The 23,952-nt window shown below is 43.0% G+C and overlaps 1 protein-coding gene across 5 annotated transcripts in view; it reads right to left on the bottom strand.

The window, feature by feature from the left end:
• The window catches only part of Ahcyl2 (adenosylhomocysteinase like 2), a 134,740-nt gene that overhangs the window by 11,713 nt on the left and 99,075 nt on the right, over nucleotides 1–23,952 (bottom strand). For all 5 annotated transcript variants that reach the window (XM_051175822.1, XM_051175823.1, XM_051175825.1 and 2 more), the window contains exons 5-12: nucleotides 18,071–18,173; nucleotides 16,311–16,405; nucleotides 12,661–12,767; nucleotides 11,041–11,157; nucleotides 8,103–8,166; nucleotides 7,559–7,647; nucleotides 4,895–4,965; nucleotides 1,457–1,551 (exon numbers count right to left, since the gene is read on the bottom strand). In XM_051175822.1, coding sequence (XP_051031779.1) covers nucleotides 1,457–1,551; nucleotides 4,895–4,965; nucleotides 7,559–7,647; nucleotides 8,103–8,166; nucleotides 11,041–11,157; nucleotides 12,661–12,767; nucleotides 16,311–16,405; nucleotides 18,071–18,173 — 741 coding nt within the window. The remainder of the gene's footprint in view (nucleotides 1–1,456; nucleotides 1,552–4,894; nucleotides 4,966–7,558; nucleotides 7,648–8,102; nucleotides 8,167–11,040; nucleotides 11,158–12,660; nucleotides 12,768–16,310; nucleotides 16,406–18,070; nucleotides 18,174–23,952) is intronic.

The raw sequence follows: 23,952 nt of genomic DNA, 5'->3' as shown, positions 1-23,952 counted from the left end.
TAATACCTATGCTTCCCAGTTTAAAGTTAAGAATAAACCCTCACAGAGGAGTCGAGGCGATGGGATGGGAAAAAGCAGTACAAAAGTTAGATGATGGCATTGGTTATTTAAAGCTTCCTGTGGTTTTAGAAGGAAAATGTCTTTTCTCCCTCCTCTACCTTTGACCATTATTAGTGAAGGTTTTCCTTCACTTAGGGCACATAAGTGAATTTTAAGAGGACAACTCCTCCCCCAAGAACCAACTACCAACCTGACTAGTAGCTGTTAGCAAACTATAGTGACATATAGTGGCAAGACAGAGTAATGAAGCCATGGCACTCAGACCCTCAGACTAGAAACAGGCTTTGCTAGCTATTTCCTTAATTCTTTCTGGTGCTGTGGTGCTGGGATTAAACCTGGAGCCTCGTGCGCGCGCACGCACATGCGCGCGCGCGTGTATGGTGTGTGTGTGTGTGTATGTGTGTGTGTGTGTGAGAGAGAGAGGGGGGGGGAGAGAAAGGGGGGAGAGAGAGAGAGAGAGACACTCTAATCCCCAGCCAGCTGTTTTTAATAACAAAAGAATAGAACAGAGGGCTGAAAAGAGAGACCACATAGAATAAATATTACCCAGCAAGGCTCTCAGTGTCAGCTGGTTCTTACCTGGTAATGCTGAAGCTCAATCACAGCAGCCCTCCCTCAGTGGAGATGAAAGCATGCTATGGTTGAGCCAGTTACCCAGAGAGAAAGACAGATGTGCCATAAAATGCCATAAAACTTAAAGCCAGAGTCAAAGTCATACCGAGAGATACTTTGGTAAGTCTGAAAAGAAATAAATAATACCTCTATTAACTACTGCTTGGACAACTGATTAGAGGTTTGGGGGAATATAAGATTAGAGAAATGCAGAGACAGACTTTCCAGGTTTTAGCAATGCACACTATACACAGTGGCTCTGGAATGAAGGTGATACCTACAGACCCAATTACTGAAATTTAAGAAATATGTTAAGCAGAGACCTAGTCCAGGAAAGAGGCAGAGGGAATTGCAGCGCTTGGAAGACAGACTCATCCTACCCTCCAGATATCCCCTTTGAGTGTTTCATGGACCAGCCCACCTACTTCACCTTTATGTAAAAACTAAACATCCTCAAAATACTGACTACCATTCTGACTCACACTGAGTTTATGCAGCTCCCAAATCTCAACATGGAAAGAAAATGTTTCAAAGTCTGAGCAGGTGATTAGGCCTGTGGAAGGAGACAACCATTTGAAATGACTGAGACAAAAAGCCTGATTTTGCCCCTAAGCACAGGCCACGGGGCTGGTAGCTGAATAGATATATATGGACTGTTTTACTAGGACAGTCATGTTTAGGGTAGCTCATGGCCCTGCTTTTTCTTCTTCCGGTATGTTACTTGGGAAGGAGAGAATGAATGAAAAATTAAAAATATCCCAGTAATGATCAGTAATGCTCTTACCACATCAATCTCAGTGTTGGAATGCCCCATGTTACAGACGATGCAACTGTTCTTCATGCGGTCCAAGTGCTCTCTGGTTACCACATTCTTGTTACCTTAAAATCAGAAGAGAGACATGAAAAGGAATGAAGTTAGACTACTACACCATACTTATATAAAAACACAATCCTATTTTTTTTTTTTTTTTGGACAGGGTTTCTCTGTGTAACTCTGGATGTCCTAGGACTCACTCTACCCGCCTGCCTCTGTCTTCTGAGTGAAAGGGCTAAGGGTGTGTGTCACCACTGCCTGGCTCATAGATCACATTCTAAAGAGCAAAAACTATTTAAAACCCTCAGTTGCTTAAAGAAATCTTACAGGAACATAACAGTGAACCCTTGTAATATTAGGTTGGTCAACAGTCTACTTACTCCCATACAGCACTTTAAACATAAGCAACAGAAGAAAGTAGAACCTGGACTACATCAATACACAAACAAATCCTTGTTTTATAATGACCCCACTAAGGAAGTGTTTAAAGACAACAAACAAAATCTGTGTATATCAAACACCAAAATGGGATTTCTATCCAAACTGTATTTGGGACACTTACAACTCAGTAATAAAGATAAACCACCTAATTTAAAGAGGAGCAAAGGACCAGAAAGGATGTTTCTTCAGAGATATGCACGCCCGAAAAGCACAGCCAAGAATGGAGAGCATCACTAGCTATCAAAATCATTCAGTACTTTACGTTCACTGGGGCGACAGTAACAAACCCACAATAATAAAAGTGTTGTTGAGGGCGCAGAGAAACTGGAACCTCCAGCATTGTTGATACAACTGGACAACAGTGCCAGCACTTTGAAAAGCAGTTTGATAATTCTTTAAGTGGAGTTTCTATAGGATACAGAGATTCTATTGCTGTTTATACAAACAAGAGAACTGGAAACGTGTTCACACAAAGTCTTGGATGCAATGTTTGTAGTGGCATCATTCATGATGACTCCAAAGTGAAGCCCACCCAAACATCCATCTATATTTATCAGAACAAGATAAACTGTGGTATAGCCACACAAAGGAATATTCAGAAACAAAAAGAAATGAAATACTAACACGTGCCATTATATGGATGGAACTTGGGAGCATCATGCCAAGTAGAATAAGCCAGTCACAAAAGACTTCATTTTGTATGACTTCATTTTACATGGAATGCCCAGCAAATATGCACAGACACAAGGATCAGTGGTTGCTTAGGGTTACAGGTGTGTGAAGGATAAACTAAAGAGTGATCATTTGTGATAGAGGGCGTCTTGTGGGTATAATGAAAATGTTCTAGAATTATACAATGGGAAAGCACCATACTGTACACTTTTCAAAGGTGAACACTGCATTACATGAATTATATATCTCAATAAAAGTCACTGTAACAGTTGTACAACCCTGTGAATTTCTTACACAAAGTATTGAATTACGGTGCTGGGGATCAACCCTGGGCCCTCTGAGCTGTACATATGGGTGAAACAGATGACATGGGACTCACATCCCAGCCAAGCCATTAAAGTAAGTTCATGCTGGGCAGTGGTGGCGCACACCTTTAGTCTCAGCACTTGGGAGGCAGAGGCAGGTGGATCTCTGTGAGTTCAAGGCCAGCCTGGTCTACAGAGCGAGTTCCAGGACAGGCTCCAAAGCCACAGAGAACTGTCTTGAAAACAAAACAAAACAAAACACCCCCCCCCAAGTTCATTTATCCCTAGCATGGGGAAGAGAGGAAGAGGGAGAAGAGAGGAAGAGGGGGGAAGGAGGGAGGAGAAGAGGAAAGGGGGGAGGAGAGGAAGGGAGAGGAGAGGAAGAAGATCTATGGGACCCAGGAATGAAGCAAGAGCAACTCCACATGGTCCCTGTCCTCTGCCCTGGTTCTTGCTGAGGATATAAACACATTTTATTTCCTTTCTCTTAGAGAATTATAAAAGAAAACCAGTATTCCAATGATTTATGGTTCTAGTAGACAATTATAATACGTTTCTCAATCTAGCCATTTTTGACATTCCTACCTAAATTAAAAATCTACCTGGAGAGGTGGCTCAGGTGTTAAGAGCACTGGTTGCTCTTCCATGAGGGCCTGGGTTCAATTCCCGGCACCCACATAGAGGCTCACAGCAATCTTTAACTCCAGTTTCAAGGGACCTGACACCCTCACCCAGACATGCACGTAGGCAAAACATCAATGCACATAAAATAAAAATAAACTGTATAAAAAGTCTGTCTATTTTACAACTAACACAAGCATTCCACTTTTTCTAAATATGAACTTTTCTCTTTCCATGTCATAATTTATAGGTACTATACAGAAGCATATTTGCTTTCTTTGTTTATTTTTTTTGAGACAGGATCTCATTATGTAGCTCTGGCTGTCCTGGAACTCACTATGTGGACCAGGCTGGCCTCAAACTCACAGAGGTCCTCCTGCCTCTACATCCTGAGTGTTAGGATTAATGGCGTGTGCCACCATGCCCAGCCGAATATTTGCTTTCAGGGTGAAATAAAAATAGTGGTCTGAGAATAGAGCTCAGTGGTACAGTACACATTCATCATGCTTAAAGTCCTGGAAATAATCACTGGTGCATAGTTTTCAATTCCTAGCTATGTCCCAGGAGGTTAAAGATGGGCAGATACATAGCACAAGTAAAGGACAAAGAGGAACTTTTCTGTGTGATGACCTAATGTCTAGGCTTGGGCATAGGTAGAAAAAGGTAAGATAGACTTATTTTGTCTACTGTCTCTAGTGTGTGTGTGTGTGTGTGTGTATGTGCGTGTGCACGTGCATTTCTTCTGTCTGACTCCACTTATGAAATTGTAAGTGTATGCCACCATGCCTGGCTTTTAAAAAAAGATTGTTTGCTTTATGTGTATGAATGTTTTGTCTGCATGTATGCATGTGTACCACATATATGTCTGGTACTCACAGTTAGAACAGGGTGTCAGATCCCCTGGAACTGGAGTTATAGAAGGTTGGGGGCCACCATGTGGGTATTGGGAATCCGACCTGGATCCTCTTCAGGAGCAATAACTGTTTTTGTTGTTGTTGTTTTTCGGGATAGAGTTTCTCTGGGTAGCCCTGGCTGTCCTGGACTTTGCTCTGTAGACCAGGCTATCCTCAAACTCACAGACATCTGAAAGGCATGTGCCATCACTGCCCTGATGCAGTGTTCTTAAGCACTGAGCCAACTCCCCAGCCACCCATGCCTGACCTTTTTTAGATAGGTTCTTGGAATCAAATTCAGTCACTCATGCTTATTAAAGCAAATGTTTTACCAAAAGAGCCACTCCTGCCTCCAAACCCCTATTTCTGGCTTTAATATTTTGGATTTATCCAGAATATTTTCAATCACCTTCCATTTGCTGCATGAAAGCATTCCCAAATCTTAACACTCTGCCCCCAATATATAACAACCATACCTGTGCAAGTAATAACAATGTCCACTTGTCGGATGACCTCATTTAATTTCACTAGTCGGAATCCATCCATACTGTAGAAATAAAGCAGGATTAATTAAACTAAGCCAGTAAATGGGGGTGGGGTCTTTCTTTAACAGCTAGCATCCAGTTTTTTGGGTAGATACAATGTTACTTCTTGGATAGCTGGAATGTGTTCAGGGTGTTCATTTTGCTTGGTTTTGAAGACAGTGTCACTGTATAACCCAAGCTGGCCTCAAAACCTGGATCCTCGAGCCTCTTCCTTCCAAGCACTGGAATTATCAGTGTGTGCCACCACATCTGGCTTGGACTACTCTTCAGCCCAAAGTCCCGATCATTCCCTTAGTTTACATAGGAGAGATATAAATGCTCCCTTTCCATCATTGGAACTAGTTCGTCCTACTAACAGAGAGCCAAGCAAGGGCTGCTGCGAGCACCCCAAACAAGATTTCTAGAAAAAGCCATTTGGCCATTGAATCTATTCTTACTGAACCTGTTCTCCCAAGATCAATGATTTTTATTTTTCAAATTTAAAAACAAAGCAAAACATTATTTTCTTAGGGTCTTACAGTACTCGATTCCTCTGCCACATTAAATATAATTTACCTGCTTAAAACCTAGCCCCTGCCCTTTGGGGTGCTGGGGATTGAACCCAGAACATTGTTCATGTGAGGCAAGTGTAGCCAAGTTGGTTATATTCTCAGCCTTTTCCTGGGCAAGACCTAAATTCTTATACACACTGCCAGGTGATTCTTACTTCAGATACTACACTCTCCTTAAATATGCCATGCAAGCCTTTGTTTGGAGAGTATGCACTTGCGCCTTTTATAGGGCACAAACTTTCAAGCAGAGGAAGAAAGCAAACAAAAACAACTGCACACGTTTTAATCAAGCTTTTCTGTCCACGGGTTTTGAGGCCAGCCTGGGTTATACAGTGACACTGTCTTCAAAACCAAGTGTCCTCAGCCAGACACTGCTCCCCTGTGTCCCTACAGCACTGCGTGCTCTTTCCAGTGCCCATGACACAGCACAGCAGTGACCCGTGTCCATCCAAAAGCAGAGCCTTGTCCCTACAGCTACTCATCCCACTCACCCTCGGCACACAGCTTGGCAAAGCGGCCTCAGCACGGTGAGTACTGGTTCACGGCTCTGAGATCGTTTGACCTGTAGTGTCATCACTGTCTTGTTCAAGTTTCTACACTGAGCAGAGTACTAGAAAGGTGATGGTGCTTGTGTCTGAAGCTGGGGGAGAAGCCAGTGACTGTTACAGAACTCTGCTTTGGTAGCATATGGCTGGGCTGGTGAGTAGCAGGGCAGAGGGAAACTTACTCTAACCTTATTTTATCTTAGTGCCCTCCTTCCAGAGGTTCAGTGGAAAACACTGCATAGAAATTATAAAATGCAGATATACACTACATAAACTTGGGCTTTGCAGTAGCTTTTAGTGACTGTGGCATTTCTCCTCCTGTGGAAGATGGGAATAACTTTAGTAACAGTTACCACTTAGTGAGCTCAGTTACAGGTTTATAACTTAATTTATGATACTATATAATAATTATGTGACTCAATTCTCAATACTTTAAGGCAAGGATGATTATTTGCATTTTCTTCCTTCCTGGTGCTGAACTCATAGAAACTCTTATCACTACCTCCCAAATGCTGGGATTAAAGGTGTGCCCTGCTAGGACCCACGTTTCCGAAAGGAAAAAAATTTAAAAAAATTTAAATTTGGATTTATACCTTAAGAATTACAGAATACTACAAACAATTTCCCACATATTCTTCATACAAGAGTTATCAGACTTCCCCCTTAGTTTGGACTTGTCTGATTACTTTCTCATAGTTAGATCCGCATTTCCATTTTTGGGAGGGTTACCATAGAAGTCTCTTCAGGGTGTTATAGCAGAGGCTCTGACAGCCTATTGCGTTTCCCTCCCCTCCCCTCTCCTGTGCGCTTTACCACTAAGCTCACCCAAGCTCTCCTTTCTCTTTCTCCTCCCGGCAGAATTTTCACTCTGTAGCCCAGGCTGGCGAGACAAGGTCTTATTCTGTAACCAAAGCTGGCCTGGAACCTACAATCTATTTGCCTCAGCTTCTGGAATGTTAAGATTACATGGCTGAACCTTAAAAAAATACTGTTGTATGTGTAGGATATGTATGTGTGTGTGTGTGTGTGTGTGTGTGTGTGTGTGTGTGTGTGTGTGCGCGCGCGCGCGCGCGCACAGGCCAAGGTATACCTATAGGGAGGTCAGAGGACAACTTTGTGAAGTTGGAGACTGAATTTAGGTCATTAGGATTGCACAGCAAGCACTCGCTCTAGTGCCTCTGTCTCCCCAGTGCTGGGATTAAAGGCATGCAGCACCACACCTGCCCTTTATTATTATTTTCATTATTACTTTCAAAGAGGCAGGGATTACATGTTGGGAGATGTTAATGGAAGGATTTGTTCATTAAACCAATGCATCCTGTTACTGTTTCCACAGGAATTCTAAATTTTATCTTCTCTCGGAGCAGAACTCCTTGACTTTTGTAAGGTGGAAGCTTGGAGTTCACTTCGCAGCTTCCCCGGATCTGGGTCTGAGATGTGGCAGTAAGCATGATAGACAGCAACGTAAAGGAGGAGTATCCATCCCATTGCATGCTCACCAGGCTTGCAGGGCACAGATGGGGTCGATCTCAGTCACATACACAATGGAACCCATGGCTTTCAAAGCAGCGCAGCACCCCTTTCCCACCTGAACAGGGAAGGACACACACAATAAAGAGAGTCAGCAAGAACACACATCTCAAAGCTTCTGGGAAAGGAAGGGTACCCCCCTTCTCTCCCCTCAAAGTAATTTTGCTGAATAGATTCGTGCTTGGGGAAAACCAAGAAAAATGAGTAAGTGTGGTTCACAAACAAACCCCTGGCCCCTGCTCAGCACATTCATATGCACGAGAACGCCCACATTCACGATTTGTAATCAAAACAAGCTAAAAGAACATCACAAACAGAGGTCCTGGAACAAGTCAGAAAATCAACTGGAGGAAAAATACAAAAGGGAAAGCAAGGCACTTAACTCGAGACTTCTAGAGTTATGTGTTCCCATCTAAAGTGGCACATGAATATACTTCTGTCTGTATGTAAAGTTATGGAATATTTCATCAAAATATATCTTAAACATCCAACAAGTAAAAGGTTGAACTTTACCTCTCCATAGCCACAGACCACCACTTGCTTTCCACCAAACATCATATCTGTTGTCCTTTTAAGTCTGGGGGAACAAAAGCAAAGTCCGGCCATTAAATCATAAGGAAGGTTCCTTTGCTTCTACCTGAGGTTTGCGCTTTTGTTTTGAAGTTTTTCATTTTTGAAGGAAAGCAATAAAGCACTTATTTGTCCATCTAACCAGTTCTATATATACACGAGGTTTGCCCCTCCCACTTTCATCTTCCTCCTTCTTGGGAGCAGTGCAAAAAGAAGTAGATTACACAGTAAGTTAACAAAAGCAATGTACACGTATACTGTGAGTAGATACGGGCAAAAAAAGAAAAGATACAAATAAGGTAACAGTAATTTTAATTTAGGAAGTGACAAAGTTCTGGCTTAATAGGAACATTATTCCGGCTTACTGCTTTGGAAAGACGCCCCTAATGATGCGTTTAGCAGGAGCAGAAGGCCAGCTGGTTCTACATTGATTCAATAGGGAGAGTAATGGACAATAATGCAGAGTGAACTCTACTGATGCTGACGACACAGGCTACAGTGAGCTTTCTGGGGCTGATTCTGGAACAGTTACAGTCTACCTTTGTATCTGGTTCTCTGTGAAACTGATCTTTGCTGTCTCCATGATTTCTGGGAAGGATATCTAGGAATGAATTCTAGTTTCTCTTTGGGCACAATGAGTGCTGGATTTCAGGTGAGCGCCAGCATGCCTGGCTCCTACGGCTCTCGTCTCTGGGGCAGTTTGCGGCTCCTCTCATCTCTCTTGCTCCCATCGCTACGGAGAGAACCGCCCTTGACCAGCTGCAGTTTTGCGCTGTCTGTGGGCACCAGTGCTCTCACCGCTCGGCAAGCTTAGATGCGTAGCTGGCGTTTTCCTGTTTCTCCACTGGGGAATCTAACCTAACTCTTGCTCAGCTGTTTCCTTCTTTGTCACTTTTCAACTTTAGAACCCTTGTTACCTAAGGAGTTAACTATGGTTGGGAGGAATGCTATCCATTTTTCTGAACTAGCAGAGCTGCCTTCATGAATCTTTTACTGACCCTGGTATAGGTAAGGTCAACTTCAAGTTCACACATCTGGTACTTGAAAAGTCTGAAAGCTAGGTGTAGGTAGAGAAGTATTTTAATGAAACATATACATTTCTACCAGTTTGGACAGAACTGAGGTATCGGTCACAATGGCCCTTACGTGTGGACACTCTATGGCTGACCACTGGGCTAAGAATTGATTAAAATGTTTAGTCTATCTAATACTACTGACCCCACAGTAATATGGTAGGTAGCAATAGTTACAATGTGTATTGAACATGCTACCAAATTAAAACACAACAAAAACACAAACAAACCAACCAGCAAAACCTTAAGAGTTAACTTAATTCTAAAACTTACTACATAGATAGTTCTAGAAAGATAGGCACACATGTGTATTCTATTGGAAGATTGAAACAGAACTGTTACATTGAGGCCAGACGGGGCTACTTATCCCCATTCCAGGTCAGCAGGGTCTACATGGTGAAATACCACCTCCACTTTTTTAATAGGAGGAAGGTAATATAACAACACTGAATAGCTTATCTTGCCTCTTTTAATCCTCAATAACAACTCCATGAACTAAGTCATAAAGTTACCGTTTTACAGATGAGGAAATATGCAGAGAACAAGCGAGGGATTATAGTTAACAAATAAATAATGGATCCAGCATTTAAACTGAAGCCTCTCTGGACCAAGTGCCTGTGGCGTCATCACTCAACCTGAAATGGTTAGGAAGCCGGACCACAGAATCTTTTATTTTTCTATTGATCCATGTGATAGAAACACAGCATTTGGCATATTCTAAGCCATCTTTATGGTTTCTCTTAGAAAATGACTTGGGGGCTATGATTTAGGTCTAGAATGTTTCCAAAGATCCACATGATAAAGGCCTGTGTGTTCCCCCCCCCCCCCCCCCCCCGCTGGTATTACTAAAAACGTGTTAAAAACTACCAGGTGGAGCTTATGGGAGGTTTCCTAGAAACTGGAAACGTATTTGGGAAGTGATAGAGGGGACCCAGAGCCTTCCTTACTCTCTTCTTATGCCCTACTCAGAAGGGGAATAGTTTGGTTCATCACATGATCCTAACTAACCACAGGCTGCCTCACTGCTTGCCCCAAGGCAAGTATGTACATCTGTCCACATACGAACACCTTTAAAACCCTGAGCCAAAACCAACCTTGGATTTTCAAAAGCTGGCTATATCAGGAATTAGTCCCACTAACGGAGTGCCGACTACACGTGGGGTCTCCTAGCAGGGATGAGGACACAGGGTGGAGACGGAAGCTGAGCATGGTCAAACCTGCAATTCTCATAAAGCAGGGAAATGGGAAATGCCTCTGGGGATTAGTTCTAGTCAAGAAATTGTGTGCTGTGTTACAGGAAACATGACCTGAAATAGGATCACCCGAAACCTCTTTCAAAATCAACTTTATGCCATTTTAATGACACAAAGTCTAACAGGACCACAAAATATGGACTCCGCTTACCAACAGAAGCCAAACCCATTTCTTTTTTTCTAAATTTTATGTTTTTATGTGTATGAATGTTTTGTCTGCATATATGTTTCTGTGCCATATGTGTGCCTGGTAACTGTGGAAGCCAGAGGAGGGCACCAGATCCCCTGGGCCTGGAATTACAGATACTTGTAAACTGCCATGTCAGTACAGGGAATCAAATAGGTCCTCTGGGAGAGCAGCCAGGGCTCTGAATCACTGAGCTCCCAGCCTCACTTCCTAACTGAAAGAGATTTTCTTGTGATGGTGATGGCAACAGAGCTCTGGGTTATAAAGTCGTGGGTGTGAAGTGGACATGAAACAGTTCCAGAAATAACCAAAGAAGCTGGAACCTTCACTGAATAACCCAAGATCAAGTCAAAGATAACAAACATTACCCATCAAGAATAGATTCACGGCAGCAGTAGAGGTTATCAAATTTCTGTTTAGTGACTGAGTCATTGACGTTCATGGCTGGAACACACAGCTTTCCAGCTTTGGACAGTTGGTACAGCCTGGGAATGGGAGAAGTCAAGAACAGAAAACAATGAGACATTACAATCTACTGTTGGTTTATGTCAGATCTCTGAAATGCACCGATGGGCTGAGCATGAGAGCATAAGACATAACTAATTTCATCCTACTGAACAGATATTGAGAAACATAATGTGCTTCTAGAGGCTGTTCACAGCTTGGCAATAAGGCTTACATTAAAAAAAAATTATGTAGAGAAAATCTTTTATCCAACTAAATTTCAAGATCTTAAATGAAAAACTCTCAATTGCATATAAATCTTTTTTATTTTACTGTCTTATAGACTGAGGCTTCTGTTTTGTGACGGGGTCTCACTGTGTAGCTCTGACTGGCCTGAAACTTATTATGTAGACCAGGATGGCCTTGAACTTAGAGATCCACTGGCCTCTACTGGCATCAAAGGCAGGTACCACTATGCCCATTACAAGACTGAGACTTAAAAAAATTATTTACTTTTATGTGTATGACTGTCACCCACAAACGTAGCATGCATTTACACAAACACACATGCATACATATAAATAAAAACAAAAATAAATCTTAAAAATAGCTTTGAAAGAACTAATTTTAAATATTTTTAAAATCCAGCATAATCCTACTACAATGACTTTTACTTTTCAGTAGTTTTAAACTCTTAACAATAACATATAAACTCATAAATTGCATATATATGTGAATTCAAAACCCAAGCTAGGGACACCATCTGGTGGAAAAAACTGACTTACAGTTTTTCTTTCTGGTACTCACATTTATGACATGCTAGTGTGTACACACACGTGCACACACACACACACACACATATTTTAAAAATGCAGTCCTTTCTAAGAAGGTATGTTGCATGTTGCAAGCTATAGATCTTTTTGTTTTTTTAATTTTATGTGCATTGGTGTTTTCTCTTTGTCTGTGTTAGGGTGCTGGAAACTGAACCTGGATCTTTTGAAAGGACTGCCATTTCTCCAGCCCCAAGCCACACTTTTATGTAATCAAAAGGATCAGAAAACATTAAAGTGGCTTGCTTTGGATTGATTTCCCTAAAAGTTTGTTTCACACTTTAAATCCTTTATGGGTGAATAAGACTAACTGAAATGATTCCAATTTTATCCTTTGTGATGGGACCCAAAGTCCTTGCTGTCTGTGAGGCGTGGGTTTCTGAGAGGGCATGGGTTTTGTCTACTGTGGGTCTCTAGCACAGAGCAGTGCCTGGCTCCTTGTCGGAATTCAGTGAATATTTATTGAATGAATTAAACTTGTCAAAAAAGAGCAAGCAGTCGCTGCTCTACAATGACAAGAAAACATGAGGACCCTACTTGCTCCTCCATCCGAGCGGTTCACCATTTTAGGTTTGTAATTTGTGTTATTAATTAAAGTAAGTGCCTAGCTTAGTTAGACACGTTACCTTGGAGAAAGCTCCAGCTTTTAGCATAATGTGTTCTACAGGTATGTGATTATAAGATTCTAAGCTAGGGATGACTGTTAACTCTTACCTGTGGACTCCAGTAACACTCTCTTCCACTATGCCTTTGATTTTCTTAAACATGTTGGGATACTTTTTATAAATCCAGTGAGTGAGATCTCCTCCGTCATCCAGTATCTGCAACAGAGGAGGCATCAGGAATGTTACTTGTCTTACTGAAGGCTTGGGCTTCAGTCCCTCCTCAGGGTCCTGCCTCCCAGTTCCTAATTACCAATGTACAGACATTTCAAAATTTCCATATAGTTGTGAAAAGTGACTTAAAGCCAGAGTTACTATAACAATCTACCAAATAAAAGAGTCATTGCACTCAAAGCAAAGAGTAGGGAGAAAGGCCAGCTGTAATTCTCTCAGTCGGGTGACCCACCTCATAACATATCTACTTTACCAAACCATATTGCAACGTGAGAATTTTCTTATGGATGATCAGCTCAGGAGGCCATCAGGACCTCCAGTTCTTGAATATTCTTTGGATCTTCAGAAAACTCATTTCTAACTGCTGATTTTAGTACTTTAAATAAATTCAACTGAGGCTTAGTTTAAACAGAAGGACAGATAATTAGTCTCTCTCAGAGCAAGGCTCTGGAAACTGAAGCTGTTAATCCCTTACTTCTCACAAAGCCCAGGCACTCCCCCACCCCATGTCTCGGGCAGCCCTGGAGGGCTTTGCCTAGCTCAACCTCGCACTCTGTACGAGCCAAATTAAAAATAACCAGGGAGCCGTGCAGCACGTAGGTGTACACGCATGCTTCTGAACAGCTCATGACTCTTTCAGGATGGGATGAAAGATAAATACGAGGCTGTGCCCACTAGGGCCTCCATCAGCAGGGGAAGGCTTTTGAGTTATAAATCAGGCCCAAGCTGCAGCAGCTCAGCCCTTCAGGGTGGTTAGAAGAGCTCATCAGGGCTTCTCTGGGTTGATACACCTCTCCTGGAGGTCTCCACACATTCTTTAAACTTCTAGCATATCAGCGATACAATATCAAAACCACCACCCTGAATCCCAGGGAACACAAAACACCCAACTCCAGGTCTATCATCTCATCTTCTGCTCCTGCTATTAATCTATTTTACCTAATTCAATCAAATCTTGCTTGAGGGTAGGAGCCACGGCAAGACTCTCATTAGAATTCTTAGCCTAGCTACATACCTATAAATAGAGCCCCTAAGAGCCCACAGAGGGGCCAAGGATAGAAGATCAAAGGTAGAGTCCTTAGTTTCGATCCCCAACCCCAAAAGGCTGGGGAGATGCTTTAGTTAATGAAGTGCTTGCCTTACAAACATTAGGGCCTGGGTTTAATCCCCGGCACCCACATAAAAAGCCAGGCATGGTAGTGTAGTGCCTGAAAACCCAGTGTGGAGGCAAAGATGGGCCCAGCTTAGTCTAACTGTGGAGTCCCAGGTATCAGCGAGAGACCCTGTCTCAAAAAACAAGGTGAAGGCTCCTGTGGAATGACAGCTGAGGTTCTCTTCTGGCTTCTATAACACGAGGAGTACACATATGCACATGTAAGCACACATATTCCCCCTCTCCAATCTTCCTACATAAAAGTAACCAGAGAGTTTCTCTCTGCGGTTCTGTACGCACGGATTCCATGAGGTTTTCACTTGCTGCCTCTGATCCCTGCCCACAAGGAAGAACAGACAAAAACCCAAGTATCCGGCAACTCTGTAGGTAAGTCCCATTATGCTCATTTACTTTTCCCTTTATTATTTACCTATGTATTGGGCTGGCCGACCACCAAGCCCTAGGGGCCTCCTGTTCTCCTCATCCCCAGTGCTGTGCTAATGAATGCTTCCTACCACACCCGGCTTTTACATGGGTGGTGGGATCCTTTACCCAGTGAACCAGCTCCCCAGCCTGACCTGGAACTCTTGATCCTCCTGTTCAGAGTATAGGCGTGCATCACCACAGCTGGCTTACACAGTGCTGGGGATCAAACCCAGGGTTCCATACATGCCAGGCAAATGCCCTGCCAAATGAGCTATATCCCAGTGCCTACTTTCCCCTTTAAACAAAGGCCAGAAGTTGCTGTCCTCCTCCACAAAGTTCCTGACCTCAAATAATCTTCCTCTTCCTGAGGTTGGAATGCAAGTTAAAGTATTGGGTCTTGGTCAAAGATATGAGTTCTGTTTTCTGAGGGGAAACTATTTTAGGTCCTTGTGACTGTCTTTGCTAACTCTCCTAGCGGCTGTCCTGGCACCCCACGCTGTAAAGCCTCTCTGGGTGCAAGACTACAAAATCAATTTTATTCCCAAGAGACACGTGCCCCACCCATATCTTCTTTACGTGTCAGTCAGACCCCTCCTTGTCACCTAAAATTGCTGCAATGAGCTGACTCATCCTGGAGGCACCATCACTTCCTCCTTCCTCAAGCCAGCACTTGGAGCCATGTGACCTGGACCACAGGCTTCACTGGGCTCCAGGGAAGACGAGGCTTTAGCTGTCAGCAGCAAGGAACAAGGAATCATATTCTCTCTCTCTCTCTTTCCCTCCTTTCCCCCCCCCCCCCGCTGGTTCTCTAATTGTTTTTTTTTTTAAACTAAATTTCTTTTTTTAATTTCATTTTACATTCCAACCAAAGTTCCCCCTCCTACCCCTCAATTCTCTAATTTATTTTTTTGTTTGTTTTGTTTTGTTGGTTTTCAAGACAGGGTTTCTCTGTGTAACAGTCCTGGCTGTCCCGAAAGTTGCTTTGCAGACAAGGCTGGCCTTGAACTCACTGGGATCTGCCTGCCTCTTCCTCCCAACTGCTGGGATTAAAGGCATGTACCACCACTGCCCAGTGGATTCTCTAATTTCTTAGTAAAATAATGCAGAAATGTTGGTAAGGCAAGGAAATATATCATATTTTTATGCCTTTTTCTTTCTCTATGAATGTAATTGTGATTTTAGTTTCAAGAGAGAGAGTGTGTTTATTTAAGTATTATAAACCCAGGGCTTCAAGCATGCTAAAACCAGGGCTCTACCCCTGAATTATACATAACCCAGTCCTACATTTCATTTTCCCTTTTTAATTCTTCAGGCTGGGGACTAAACCTAGGGCTATGCATGCCAGACAAAAGCTCCCCGGTGAGCTACATCCATAGCCTCTCAGACTGGATCTTTTAAACAATGAAACAAAAATAAAGTATAAAGGGAAACCCCTAAACTTCTGGTCATCTTTTACAAAATAAAGAGAAGAAATGTGCACTTGGAAGTGCTCCAAGCACACTAGAACCTCGGTGTGAAGATTCCCGGAAAAGCTAAGTGCCTCAGGAGCAGCAAGGCGCCTGTGCCTTCCCGTGTGTTTGTTGGTATTTGTGGCAATTGTTACTGGAGCAACTGTGAACAGCAGTAGGGGACAGAATGCATGCCTTCTGCTTGTTAGCCTATCATGTGTGAACCCTGGGTAGCATTTTCACATTACTGGCAAATGTGAATGCTTCCGGGCTGGCCTCAAGCTCAAGGTTCCTGAATGCTGGGAGAGCTAATCAAGACTCTTTGCAGTGTTAAGAAGTTCAGGATCTAGAGGTTTCCTAAGCAGATTCACTGAATTTTCCTGGAAACCCAGGTACATCAGACATAAACGGGTCCATTTTCCTTCCTTCCCTAAGTCAGTCTTTCCCACTACTACCCCTGCCCTGTGAGCTGCGTTAACTAACTGACGGGGTCTGACCCACCATGTTTGGCTGCCAGCCCTCCACATTCACACATCGGTCGATGCACCACCAAAAGTCGTCTTCTGACTCTCCTTTCCAGGCAAAGACAGGAAATCCTAAAAATAATAAAAGGAGCAGAGAACCCATTAAAGGCTATGAAAGGGCCAGACCCCAGATTTTAACAAGAAAGTGCCAATTTCCCCGCCAATTTCTAATTTTCTCATTTCTTTGGATTAACTCCCATCACTGGCTAATACTGTCTCCAGTCCCTTATCCACTCCTCCTCCTGTAGTGGCTACTCTGCTCTTCTTGGCTCAAAAAGGACAAGCAACAAGGCTGTAAGAGTTGCTAAAAATAGGACTAACAGGAAAAAGAAGAATCCAGAAATAAGTACTTGATCCAGAGTCATTTGTCAGCCTCATCATCCCTCGGATCCACTGGAAAACTCTCATACTTTACCCACCCACGTGCTTGTTCCGCATCACAGCCTAGGGAAGTGTAATGGCCATTATGCAAGCTGCTTAACTTAGCGGGGTGAGAACCAAATGAATGTGAACTTTAAAGCCAGCGTTTATGTGTTTATGTGTTACTGAACATAGACTTATTTACTTTTGCAGTGTTGGGGCGGAATAAAGCTATGATTCTAAGCAAATGCTCTATCACTGAACTTCATCATTCATTGATTATTTATACATTTAGGTAGAGTTGAGACAATATTTCACCATGGAGTTGAGGACAGCCTCAAACTTGTGGCCATTCTCATGCCTTGGCCTTCTGAGGACTGGGGTTGCAGATGTGAGCCATGATTCCCAACTTTCTTTTTAAATGCTTTTATCTTGAGACAAGATTTTACTAAGCTTCCTAGGCAGGTTCTGAACTATGATCTTTTGCCCTCAACCTTTCTAATACCTGGAATGACAGGAATATGTCACCATGACTGGCCTTGAAAATGGGTTTATAAGCAGTTGTGGCATTTTGTTAAACCAGACTTTTTATGTAAGTATGTTATCTATTCTATCACAACATAAATTCTGAGAGCAAAGATTTCTCATTATCTATCAGAGTCAATAATCACTTGCTAAAAAAAAAAAAAGAAATGAATGCCTATGTAAAATTCACTGGATATATATTTAATATTTATATAATTTTTCTATCATAGACGAACAGTACAATTTTATAAATAAATTAAAGAAATAATGGCACGCCAAGAGCGCTAGCAAAAGGAGAGACGAGTATATTCTTCAGAGTTTCTAGAGTCTCCCCAGAGCTCAGAAGCAGTTTTGGTACCCAAACCTGTGTGTGCTGCTACCCACAGGGAAGACAAAGCCACAGACTCCAAATTTCTCTTTCTTTTGTCCTTCAAGCATTTAGTGGATTTTGTGATCAATTAACCTGCCAGGCCAAATCCTCTTTACTGCAGAAGCAGACATGCTGACCATCAAATCAGGGTGAGCCGCTTGCTGGAAAACCTGCAGGGCCACAAACTGGCTCCAGTATTACATACTACCTTGGGTGAGCAGTGTTCCTATTAGTGAATCAAATCCAAGTGTGATTACTGGAGCATCAGACGTAGGTAGCTATTCGCAACTACAAAACAAGGGTCAACTAGATCACGTTTGACAAAGGAAGCCCTCCAAAAGAACAAATTTACCAATAATGGGGCCCGTTTCTTCAAAGGCAGCTGCCTCGCTGTCAGCCTTCCTTAAAGGTTTATACAGAAACAGTGGAGCTTCTTGAAAACTTACCTTAGCCAAAGACAGAAAACAAAAGTCATCTCTTACCACTTTCCGCTAGAGCAGCAGCCACTTCGTTGAGAGTAGAGTAGATGTTGCAGGCGGCCCATCGGCACTGTGCCCCCAGGGCACCCAGAGTTTCCATGAGCACCTGTGTTACAGAATGGGCGGTAAACAAGCCCGCACTAAACAGGCTCCAGATTGACTTTACCTGCTTGTACCCAGGCAACTCTTGTTCCCCCTACTTCCACCTCTCAAGAGCTGCAGTGATGGGCTTGTGACACCACTCCTGGCTAAGTCCTATCTTTGACAATACACAATACATCAAGAGTAAGCCCCAGGCCAGTGGTTTTCAAGCTTTATAGAATGTCTTCAGTGTGGTCAACACCGGGCAGAGGAGTAGCTCCAGTAAGAGTCTATACCATTCCCAGTAAGATTTCATTAAAAAGTTCAGAGAAAAAGTATTTTTTATCAAAGCACAGACATACAGTTCTGCTCCTATTTAGGGCTAGGGATGCGGTTCAGTTGGCATAGTGTTGGCAGAAAGCCCTGGGTTTGCAGAAAGTTTCTGGATTCCCAGAAACTCTACCCAGGGTTCTGGTGTAGACTGGGTTTGTTTCATTTTAGGCAAAGCATGGGAGGAAACAGTAGCTGCATATGTAAAGGTAAGAAAAATTAGGTAATGCTGGGTGGTGGCCTTTAATTCAGCACTCACGAGGCAGAGGCAAGCGGATCTCTGTGAGTTCGAGGCCACCCTGGTCTACAAAGTGAGTACCAGGACAGCCAGGGCTGTTACACAGAGAAACCCTGACTTAAAAAAATAGTAACATTTTAATTAAAGGTTCAATGTAGGAAAAGTGTATAGTTTGGAATTTTGTGTTGCTCCAACTAGACACAAAATTTCATATCCACAGGCAAGCTCCTTTCCAGGAGTACCTGCCCAGTACTCACAAGAAAAGCTAGTCAGGGGGCTGGGTGCACTACACTAGTCTCTCAGGGGAAGCAAAAGTCTTAAGTAACAGAAGTTGAGCAATCATGTCTGCCAAGGAAGTCACACAAAGACCCACTGCACATGGGGAGGGGACAAAAGCAAAACCGGAAGGGTCACACAGACCATCCTGAGCCCACTGTGGGATGTACATTATAATCACTACTAATTCTAAAGATTTATTACGTCTCTCTTTCTCCACAAAAGACAAGAAAATATCTTCTGCCAGACCTACCAATCAATTAAAAGAAGAAAAACACGGCCGCAACAGAAAGCAGTAGGGACAGGAGGAAAGCCCTGCCCACAGAGGCCTGCTTAATACTGGCTGCATAGGAAGATTCAAGACTTGCCCTCACCGAGAAGGCTAGCCCAACACAAAGGAGCAGTCTAGGGCAGGCCCCTGAGAAGAGCCCTTCTGTGGCACACTAGCGCTCAAGCAGCTGAAAGCTGAGGATGAAGGAGAAAACACTGGGGAAAGCCCTTTAGTAACGTACAGTCAGCCCAAGTAACCTATAATCTTCAGCCCACTGCTGAAGAAATGTGCCGCCTATAGTGCACAAAACAGCTGAACTTCCAAGCAATCCATAACTCTACTGGAAACTAAGAAGCCATCCCTCAAAGATTCAAGATGTGAAAACAAAAGTTGGTCGTGTGTTTGCCTCGCATGCCTGATGCGCTGGGTTTGATCTTCAGCACTCCAGAAATCATGTGTGGTGGCACATATCCAAAATACCAGCACTCAAGACCAAGAGGCAGGAGAACTAGAAGTTCAAGATCATCCTTAGCTATGGTGAGTTCAAGGCAGCTTGGTTTCAAAAAGCAAAACAAAAACTACGATAAAACATAAATATAACAACTGTTTATGCTAATAAAAATATACACAACATTGACAAACAGGGAATTTTAGCAGAGACAGATGGAAACTATAAAAGCAGGTCAAGTACAAATGCCAGAAACAAAAAAAACACAACATAGTGAAAAACCATATACAGTACTGAGAATTCCTACAATAGTCTTCCCAGACTGGGCATTTTCAAGGACACAGTCAGCCAACTTAAAGACAGAATAGAAATTACATACTAAAACACAAAGAGAAAAGGAGAGCAGGAAAAACAAAGCAACACACACACACACACACACACACACACACACACACACGACATTATCAAATGACTTGATGCATGCATATCATCGAAATTCCCAAAAGTAAGGATAGAGAGAACAGGTCAAAAGAAATCCACTTAGAGTTAATGGACAATCATTCTCCAAAATTAATACAAGAGGATCCAGAAACAATATCTGAGTAGTGCCAAGATCCACTGACTAACTCCAAGGCTATGGACACACAAGAGTAGAACATCATGTACCAGAAGTAAGGAAGGAACTGCTCAAGGAGTGGAAGGGAAGAGCCAAAGACAAAGAAAGGCTGGGAGACAACTTAGTAAGTGCTAGCCTTGCAAGCATGAGGACCTGAGTTTTATCTCCAGAACCTTCAGGTCAAACAAAAACTAAACAAACAAACAAACAAACAAAAAAAACCCAAAGTAAACACAACAAAAAAGCTGAAGACAGAAGATCCTGAAGCTTGTTGACCAGCTAGCCTTGCCTACTTGGCACCAGGCTAGCGAAGAGACCCTATTTCAAAATACAAGGTGGATGGCTGCTAGGGAAAATGATGCCTGACATTCTCTGGCTTGCATGTACACATGCACGTGTGTGCACGCGCACGCACACACACACACACACACACACACACAAAGGGCAAAGATGACTGGACCCTCCCTCCCTTTCTCTTTCTTTTGGGAGGGGCAGTGTCTCATGTAATTCAGTGACCCAGGCTGGCCACAGCTAGCTCACTATGTAGTGGAGGATGACCCTGAACTTTTCCCCTTCTTGCCTCACTCTCCCTGGAGCTGGGAGTAGAGGTATGCTCCACTACGTCCAGGGACCAAACCCAGGGCTTTGTGTGCTTGGCAAGCGCTTTGCTAACTAAGACACATCGCTAGTTCCTTTTTTTCGAGACAGGGTCTCTCTGTGACTTTGGAACCTGTCCTGGAACTAGACCAGGCTGGTCTGGAACTCACAAGATCCTACTGCCTCGGCCTCCCGAGTGCTGGGATTAAAGGCGTGCGTGCCCCACCAACGCCTGGCTTAGTTCCAAGTCTTTATATTTCTATATTATATAGAGGTCACAATTGAATATTATAAAATTAACATGAACAGAGATTAAAAATAAAAGGAAGAAAAATACTCCTATAAGGATAAAGAAGAAAATATGTAGGGTAGAAATAATAAAATGATATAAACTTGGTAAACCAATAATGACTAATTCACCCAGGAAAAATAGAGAGGAAGGCCCAAAGGGTGGTGATTAGCTTGGGGTGAAAACAAACTCGATATAAAGAGAAGCACTTCCTATCTTAAGTCACCACACTGGATTCTGATGGGAGAGGCCCAGGAAGGGTTTCAAGCATGCTTCTGCCTCAATTCATTAATCTGTAGCTACAAAAAGAAGTTACTTTTTTAATTTATTGCATTAATTTTAGAAATTCAGGTGTCCTTTTCCTCAGAGAACATGTAACTCAGCAGTCTCAGAGGAACGCAGATGCTATCTGTTCCTAAGCAGCCGCTGCCTGCCCTTCATTAGCAAGGTGACCAAGTATGAGTCTGCTGAGGGAGGGACAACTCTAAAGGTGACTGAGGGACTGGCAGTATAGCTCAGTGACAGGAATATCTGTTGAGCCCGAAGAAAGCTCTGGCACCGAAAAACTAAGCAACTAACTAACCGGGGTAGAGCACTTGTCTGAGATCCCAGCACTCAGGAAGATGAGGCAGGAAGATCAGAGGTTTGACTGATACCAACTTCAGCTGCTACATAGCAAGTTCAAGGTTAGCCTGGGCTGCACCAGACTTTGTCTGAAAACAACAAAAGAGCTGGAGATAATGGTTCAGTGCAAGCATGGGGACCTGAATTCTGATCACCAACACCCGTGTAAAAAGCTGGGTGCCATGGAACGCTTCTGTAAGCCTGGTGATGAGGAAAAAGAGACAGGTGATCTTTGCAGCTGGCTGGCCTGCGAGTCTAGCCAATCAGTAAGCTGCAGGTTCAGTGGGAAACCCTTTTCTAAAAATAAGGTGTGATTGAAGACGATACCCACTGTCAACCTCTGGCCTCTACGAAGGAACACACACACACACACACACACACACACACACACACACACACACACCAGAACAAAGAGACGAAGAGAGCACACTGGCTAACTTTTTGTATGGTGGCGTCTACCCATAATTCCAGCATCTGGGAGGTTGAGACAGGAGGAGGATCATGAATTCAAGACCAGCCTCAGCTTCACAGCAAGTTTGAGGCCCACCTAGGCTGCGTGAGTCCCTGTCTCAGGAGAAGAAGGGAGGGAGAAGGAAGATGACCTAGAGCTTAGAAGTCCCATAAAAGGTGTTCCAGCTTTTATCAACACACCAATTTTCCTACTGATCTCAATGTATTTGGAACTCAATGCCAACTACATACTTTTATGATGACTCGAAAGAAGACTATAGAGTACTAAGGGAGCACTTCCATTTGTCTCAATGACTGTGGTGAGTGTTACTGTCCTTAGTGAACAGGGCCAGGGATCTGAACACTGAAGTTTAGGACAGCCATTTACAAAAAGACAAAACAAAACAACAACAACAACAACAAAAAACAAACTGCTGATCTAGTATAAAGTTCGATTGTCCCAATGAAAGTTTACATTGTGAAAACCCTACTTATAATTATTTGATCTTAGAAACTAATTCTGCCTTACATACTGACAAAAGTAGTTTCTATAGTTTTAATACAAATAATAATCTTTCTAGGACTTTAACAATTGTAAACTGTAAAGAGAATGGTGACTGTCATTGGTCAGAAGTTGGAAAAAGTTGCCTTTTATTTCATAAAATCCTAAAATCAGTTGAAGGAATTGCTCTAGGGCTCTGGACATAATCCCACATTGCCAGCAGGGCATGGTAATACATGCCTACAATCCAGCACTCGGGAGACAGAAGGGTCAGGAATTCAAAGCTAGCCTTAGCTATAACAGCAAGCTAGAGGCCAGTATAGGCTACATGAGATACTGTCTCAAAAAATAAAAAGAAAAGGAAAGCAGTGGAGAGCAGGGTTTGGCCCCAGCACCCTCAGACTGTAAGAGTGCCCTGTGCTCTCTTCCGGCCTCTGCAGGCACTGCACACACATAGTACACCTACATACATGCAGGCAAAACACTCACAGAAGACACCCCACATATATTTCCATCTGTATGTGTCAGTACAGATATCGACTATTCTGTCACAGTGATGCTTGCATTTACATATTGAAATATATTTTTATAATTTACTTTCTTTTTATTTCTCCCTATTTTAGTTCTCATTTTATAGTAAAAATTTAAAGATTACCTATAACATAGGTTATGGTGTATCTGAATTCTACCTCAGCATAGCTCAGGAGCACTGGAAGTATTTTTCTTATAGATGGAAGATAACTGTACTGAGTGTAGGAATTGGTCTAAGCCGATCTTGGGGATCCTAGTCCCCTTTTCAGAACTAGGGGAGCAGAGGCATGTGACCTGCACACACCCCACACATGGTACACATACATGGAGACCTGCACACACCCCACATGGTACACCTACATGGAGACCTGAACACACATCACACATGGTACACATACATGGAGACCTGAACACACATCACACATGGTACACATACATGGAGACCTGCACACACATCACACATGGTACACATACATGGAGACCTGAACACACACCCCACACATGGTACACATACATGGAGGCCTGCACACACATCACACATGGTACACCTACATGGAAGCCTGCACACACCCCACACATGGTACACATACATGGAAGCCTGCACACACCTCACACATGGTACACATACATGG

Source organism: Phodopus roborovskii, unplaced genomic scaffold, assembly GCF_943737965.1.
Source record: "Phodopus roborovskii unplaced genomic scaffold, PHOROB, whole genome shotgun sequence".
Taxonomy (NCBI): domain Eukaryota; kingdom Metazoa; phylum Chordata; class Mammalia; order Rodentia; family Cricetidae; genus Phodopus; species Phodopus roborovskii.
The sequence above is the reverse complement of the archived record's forward strand: the minus strand, read 5'-3'. Positions and strand labels throughout refer to the sequence as shown.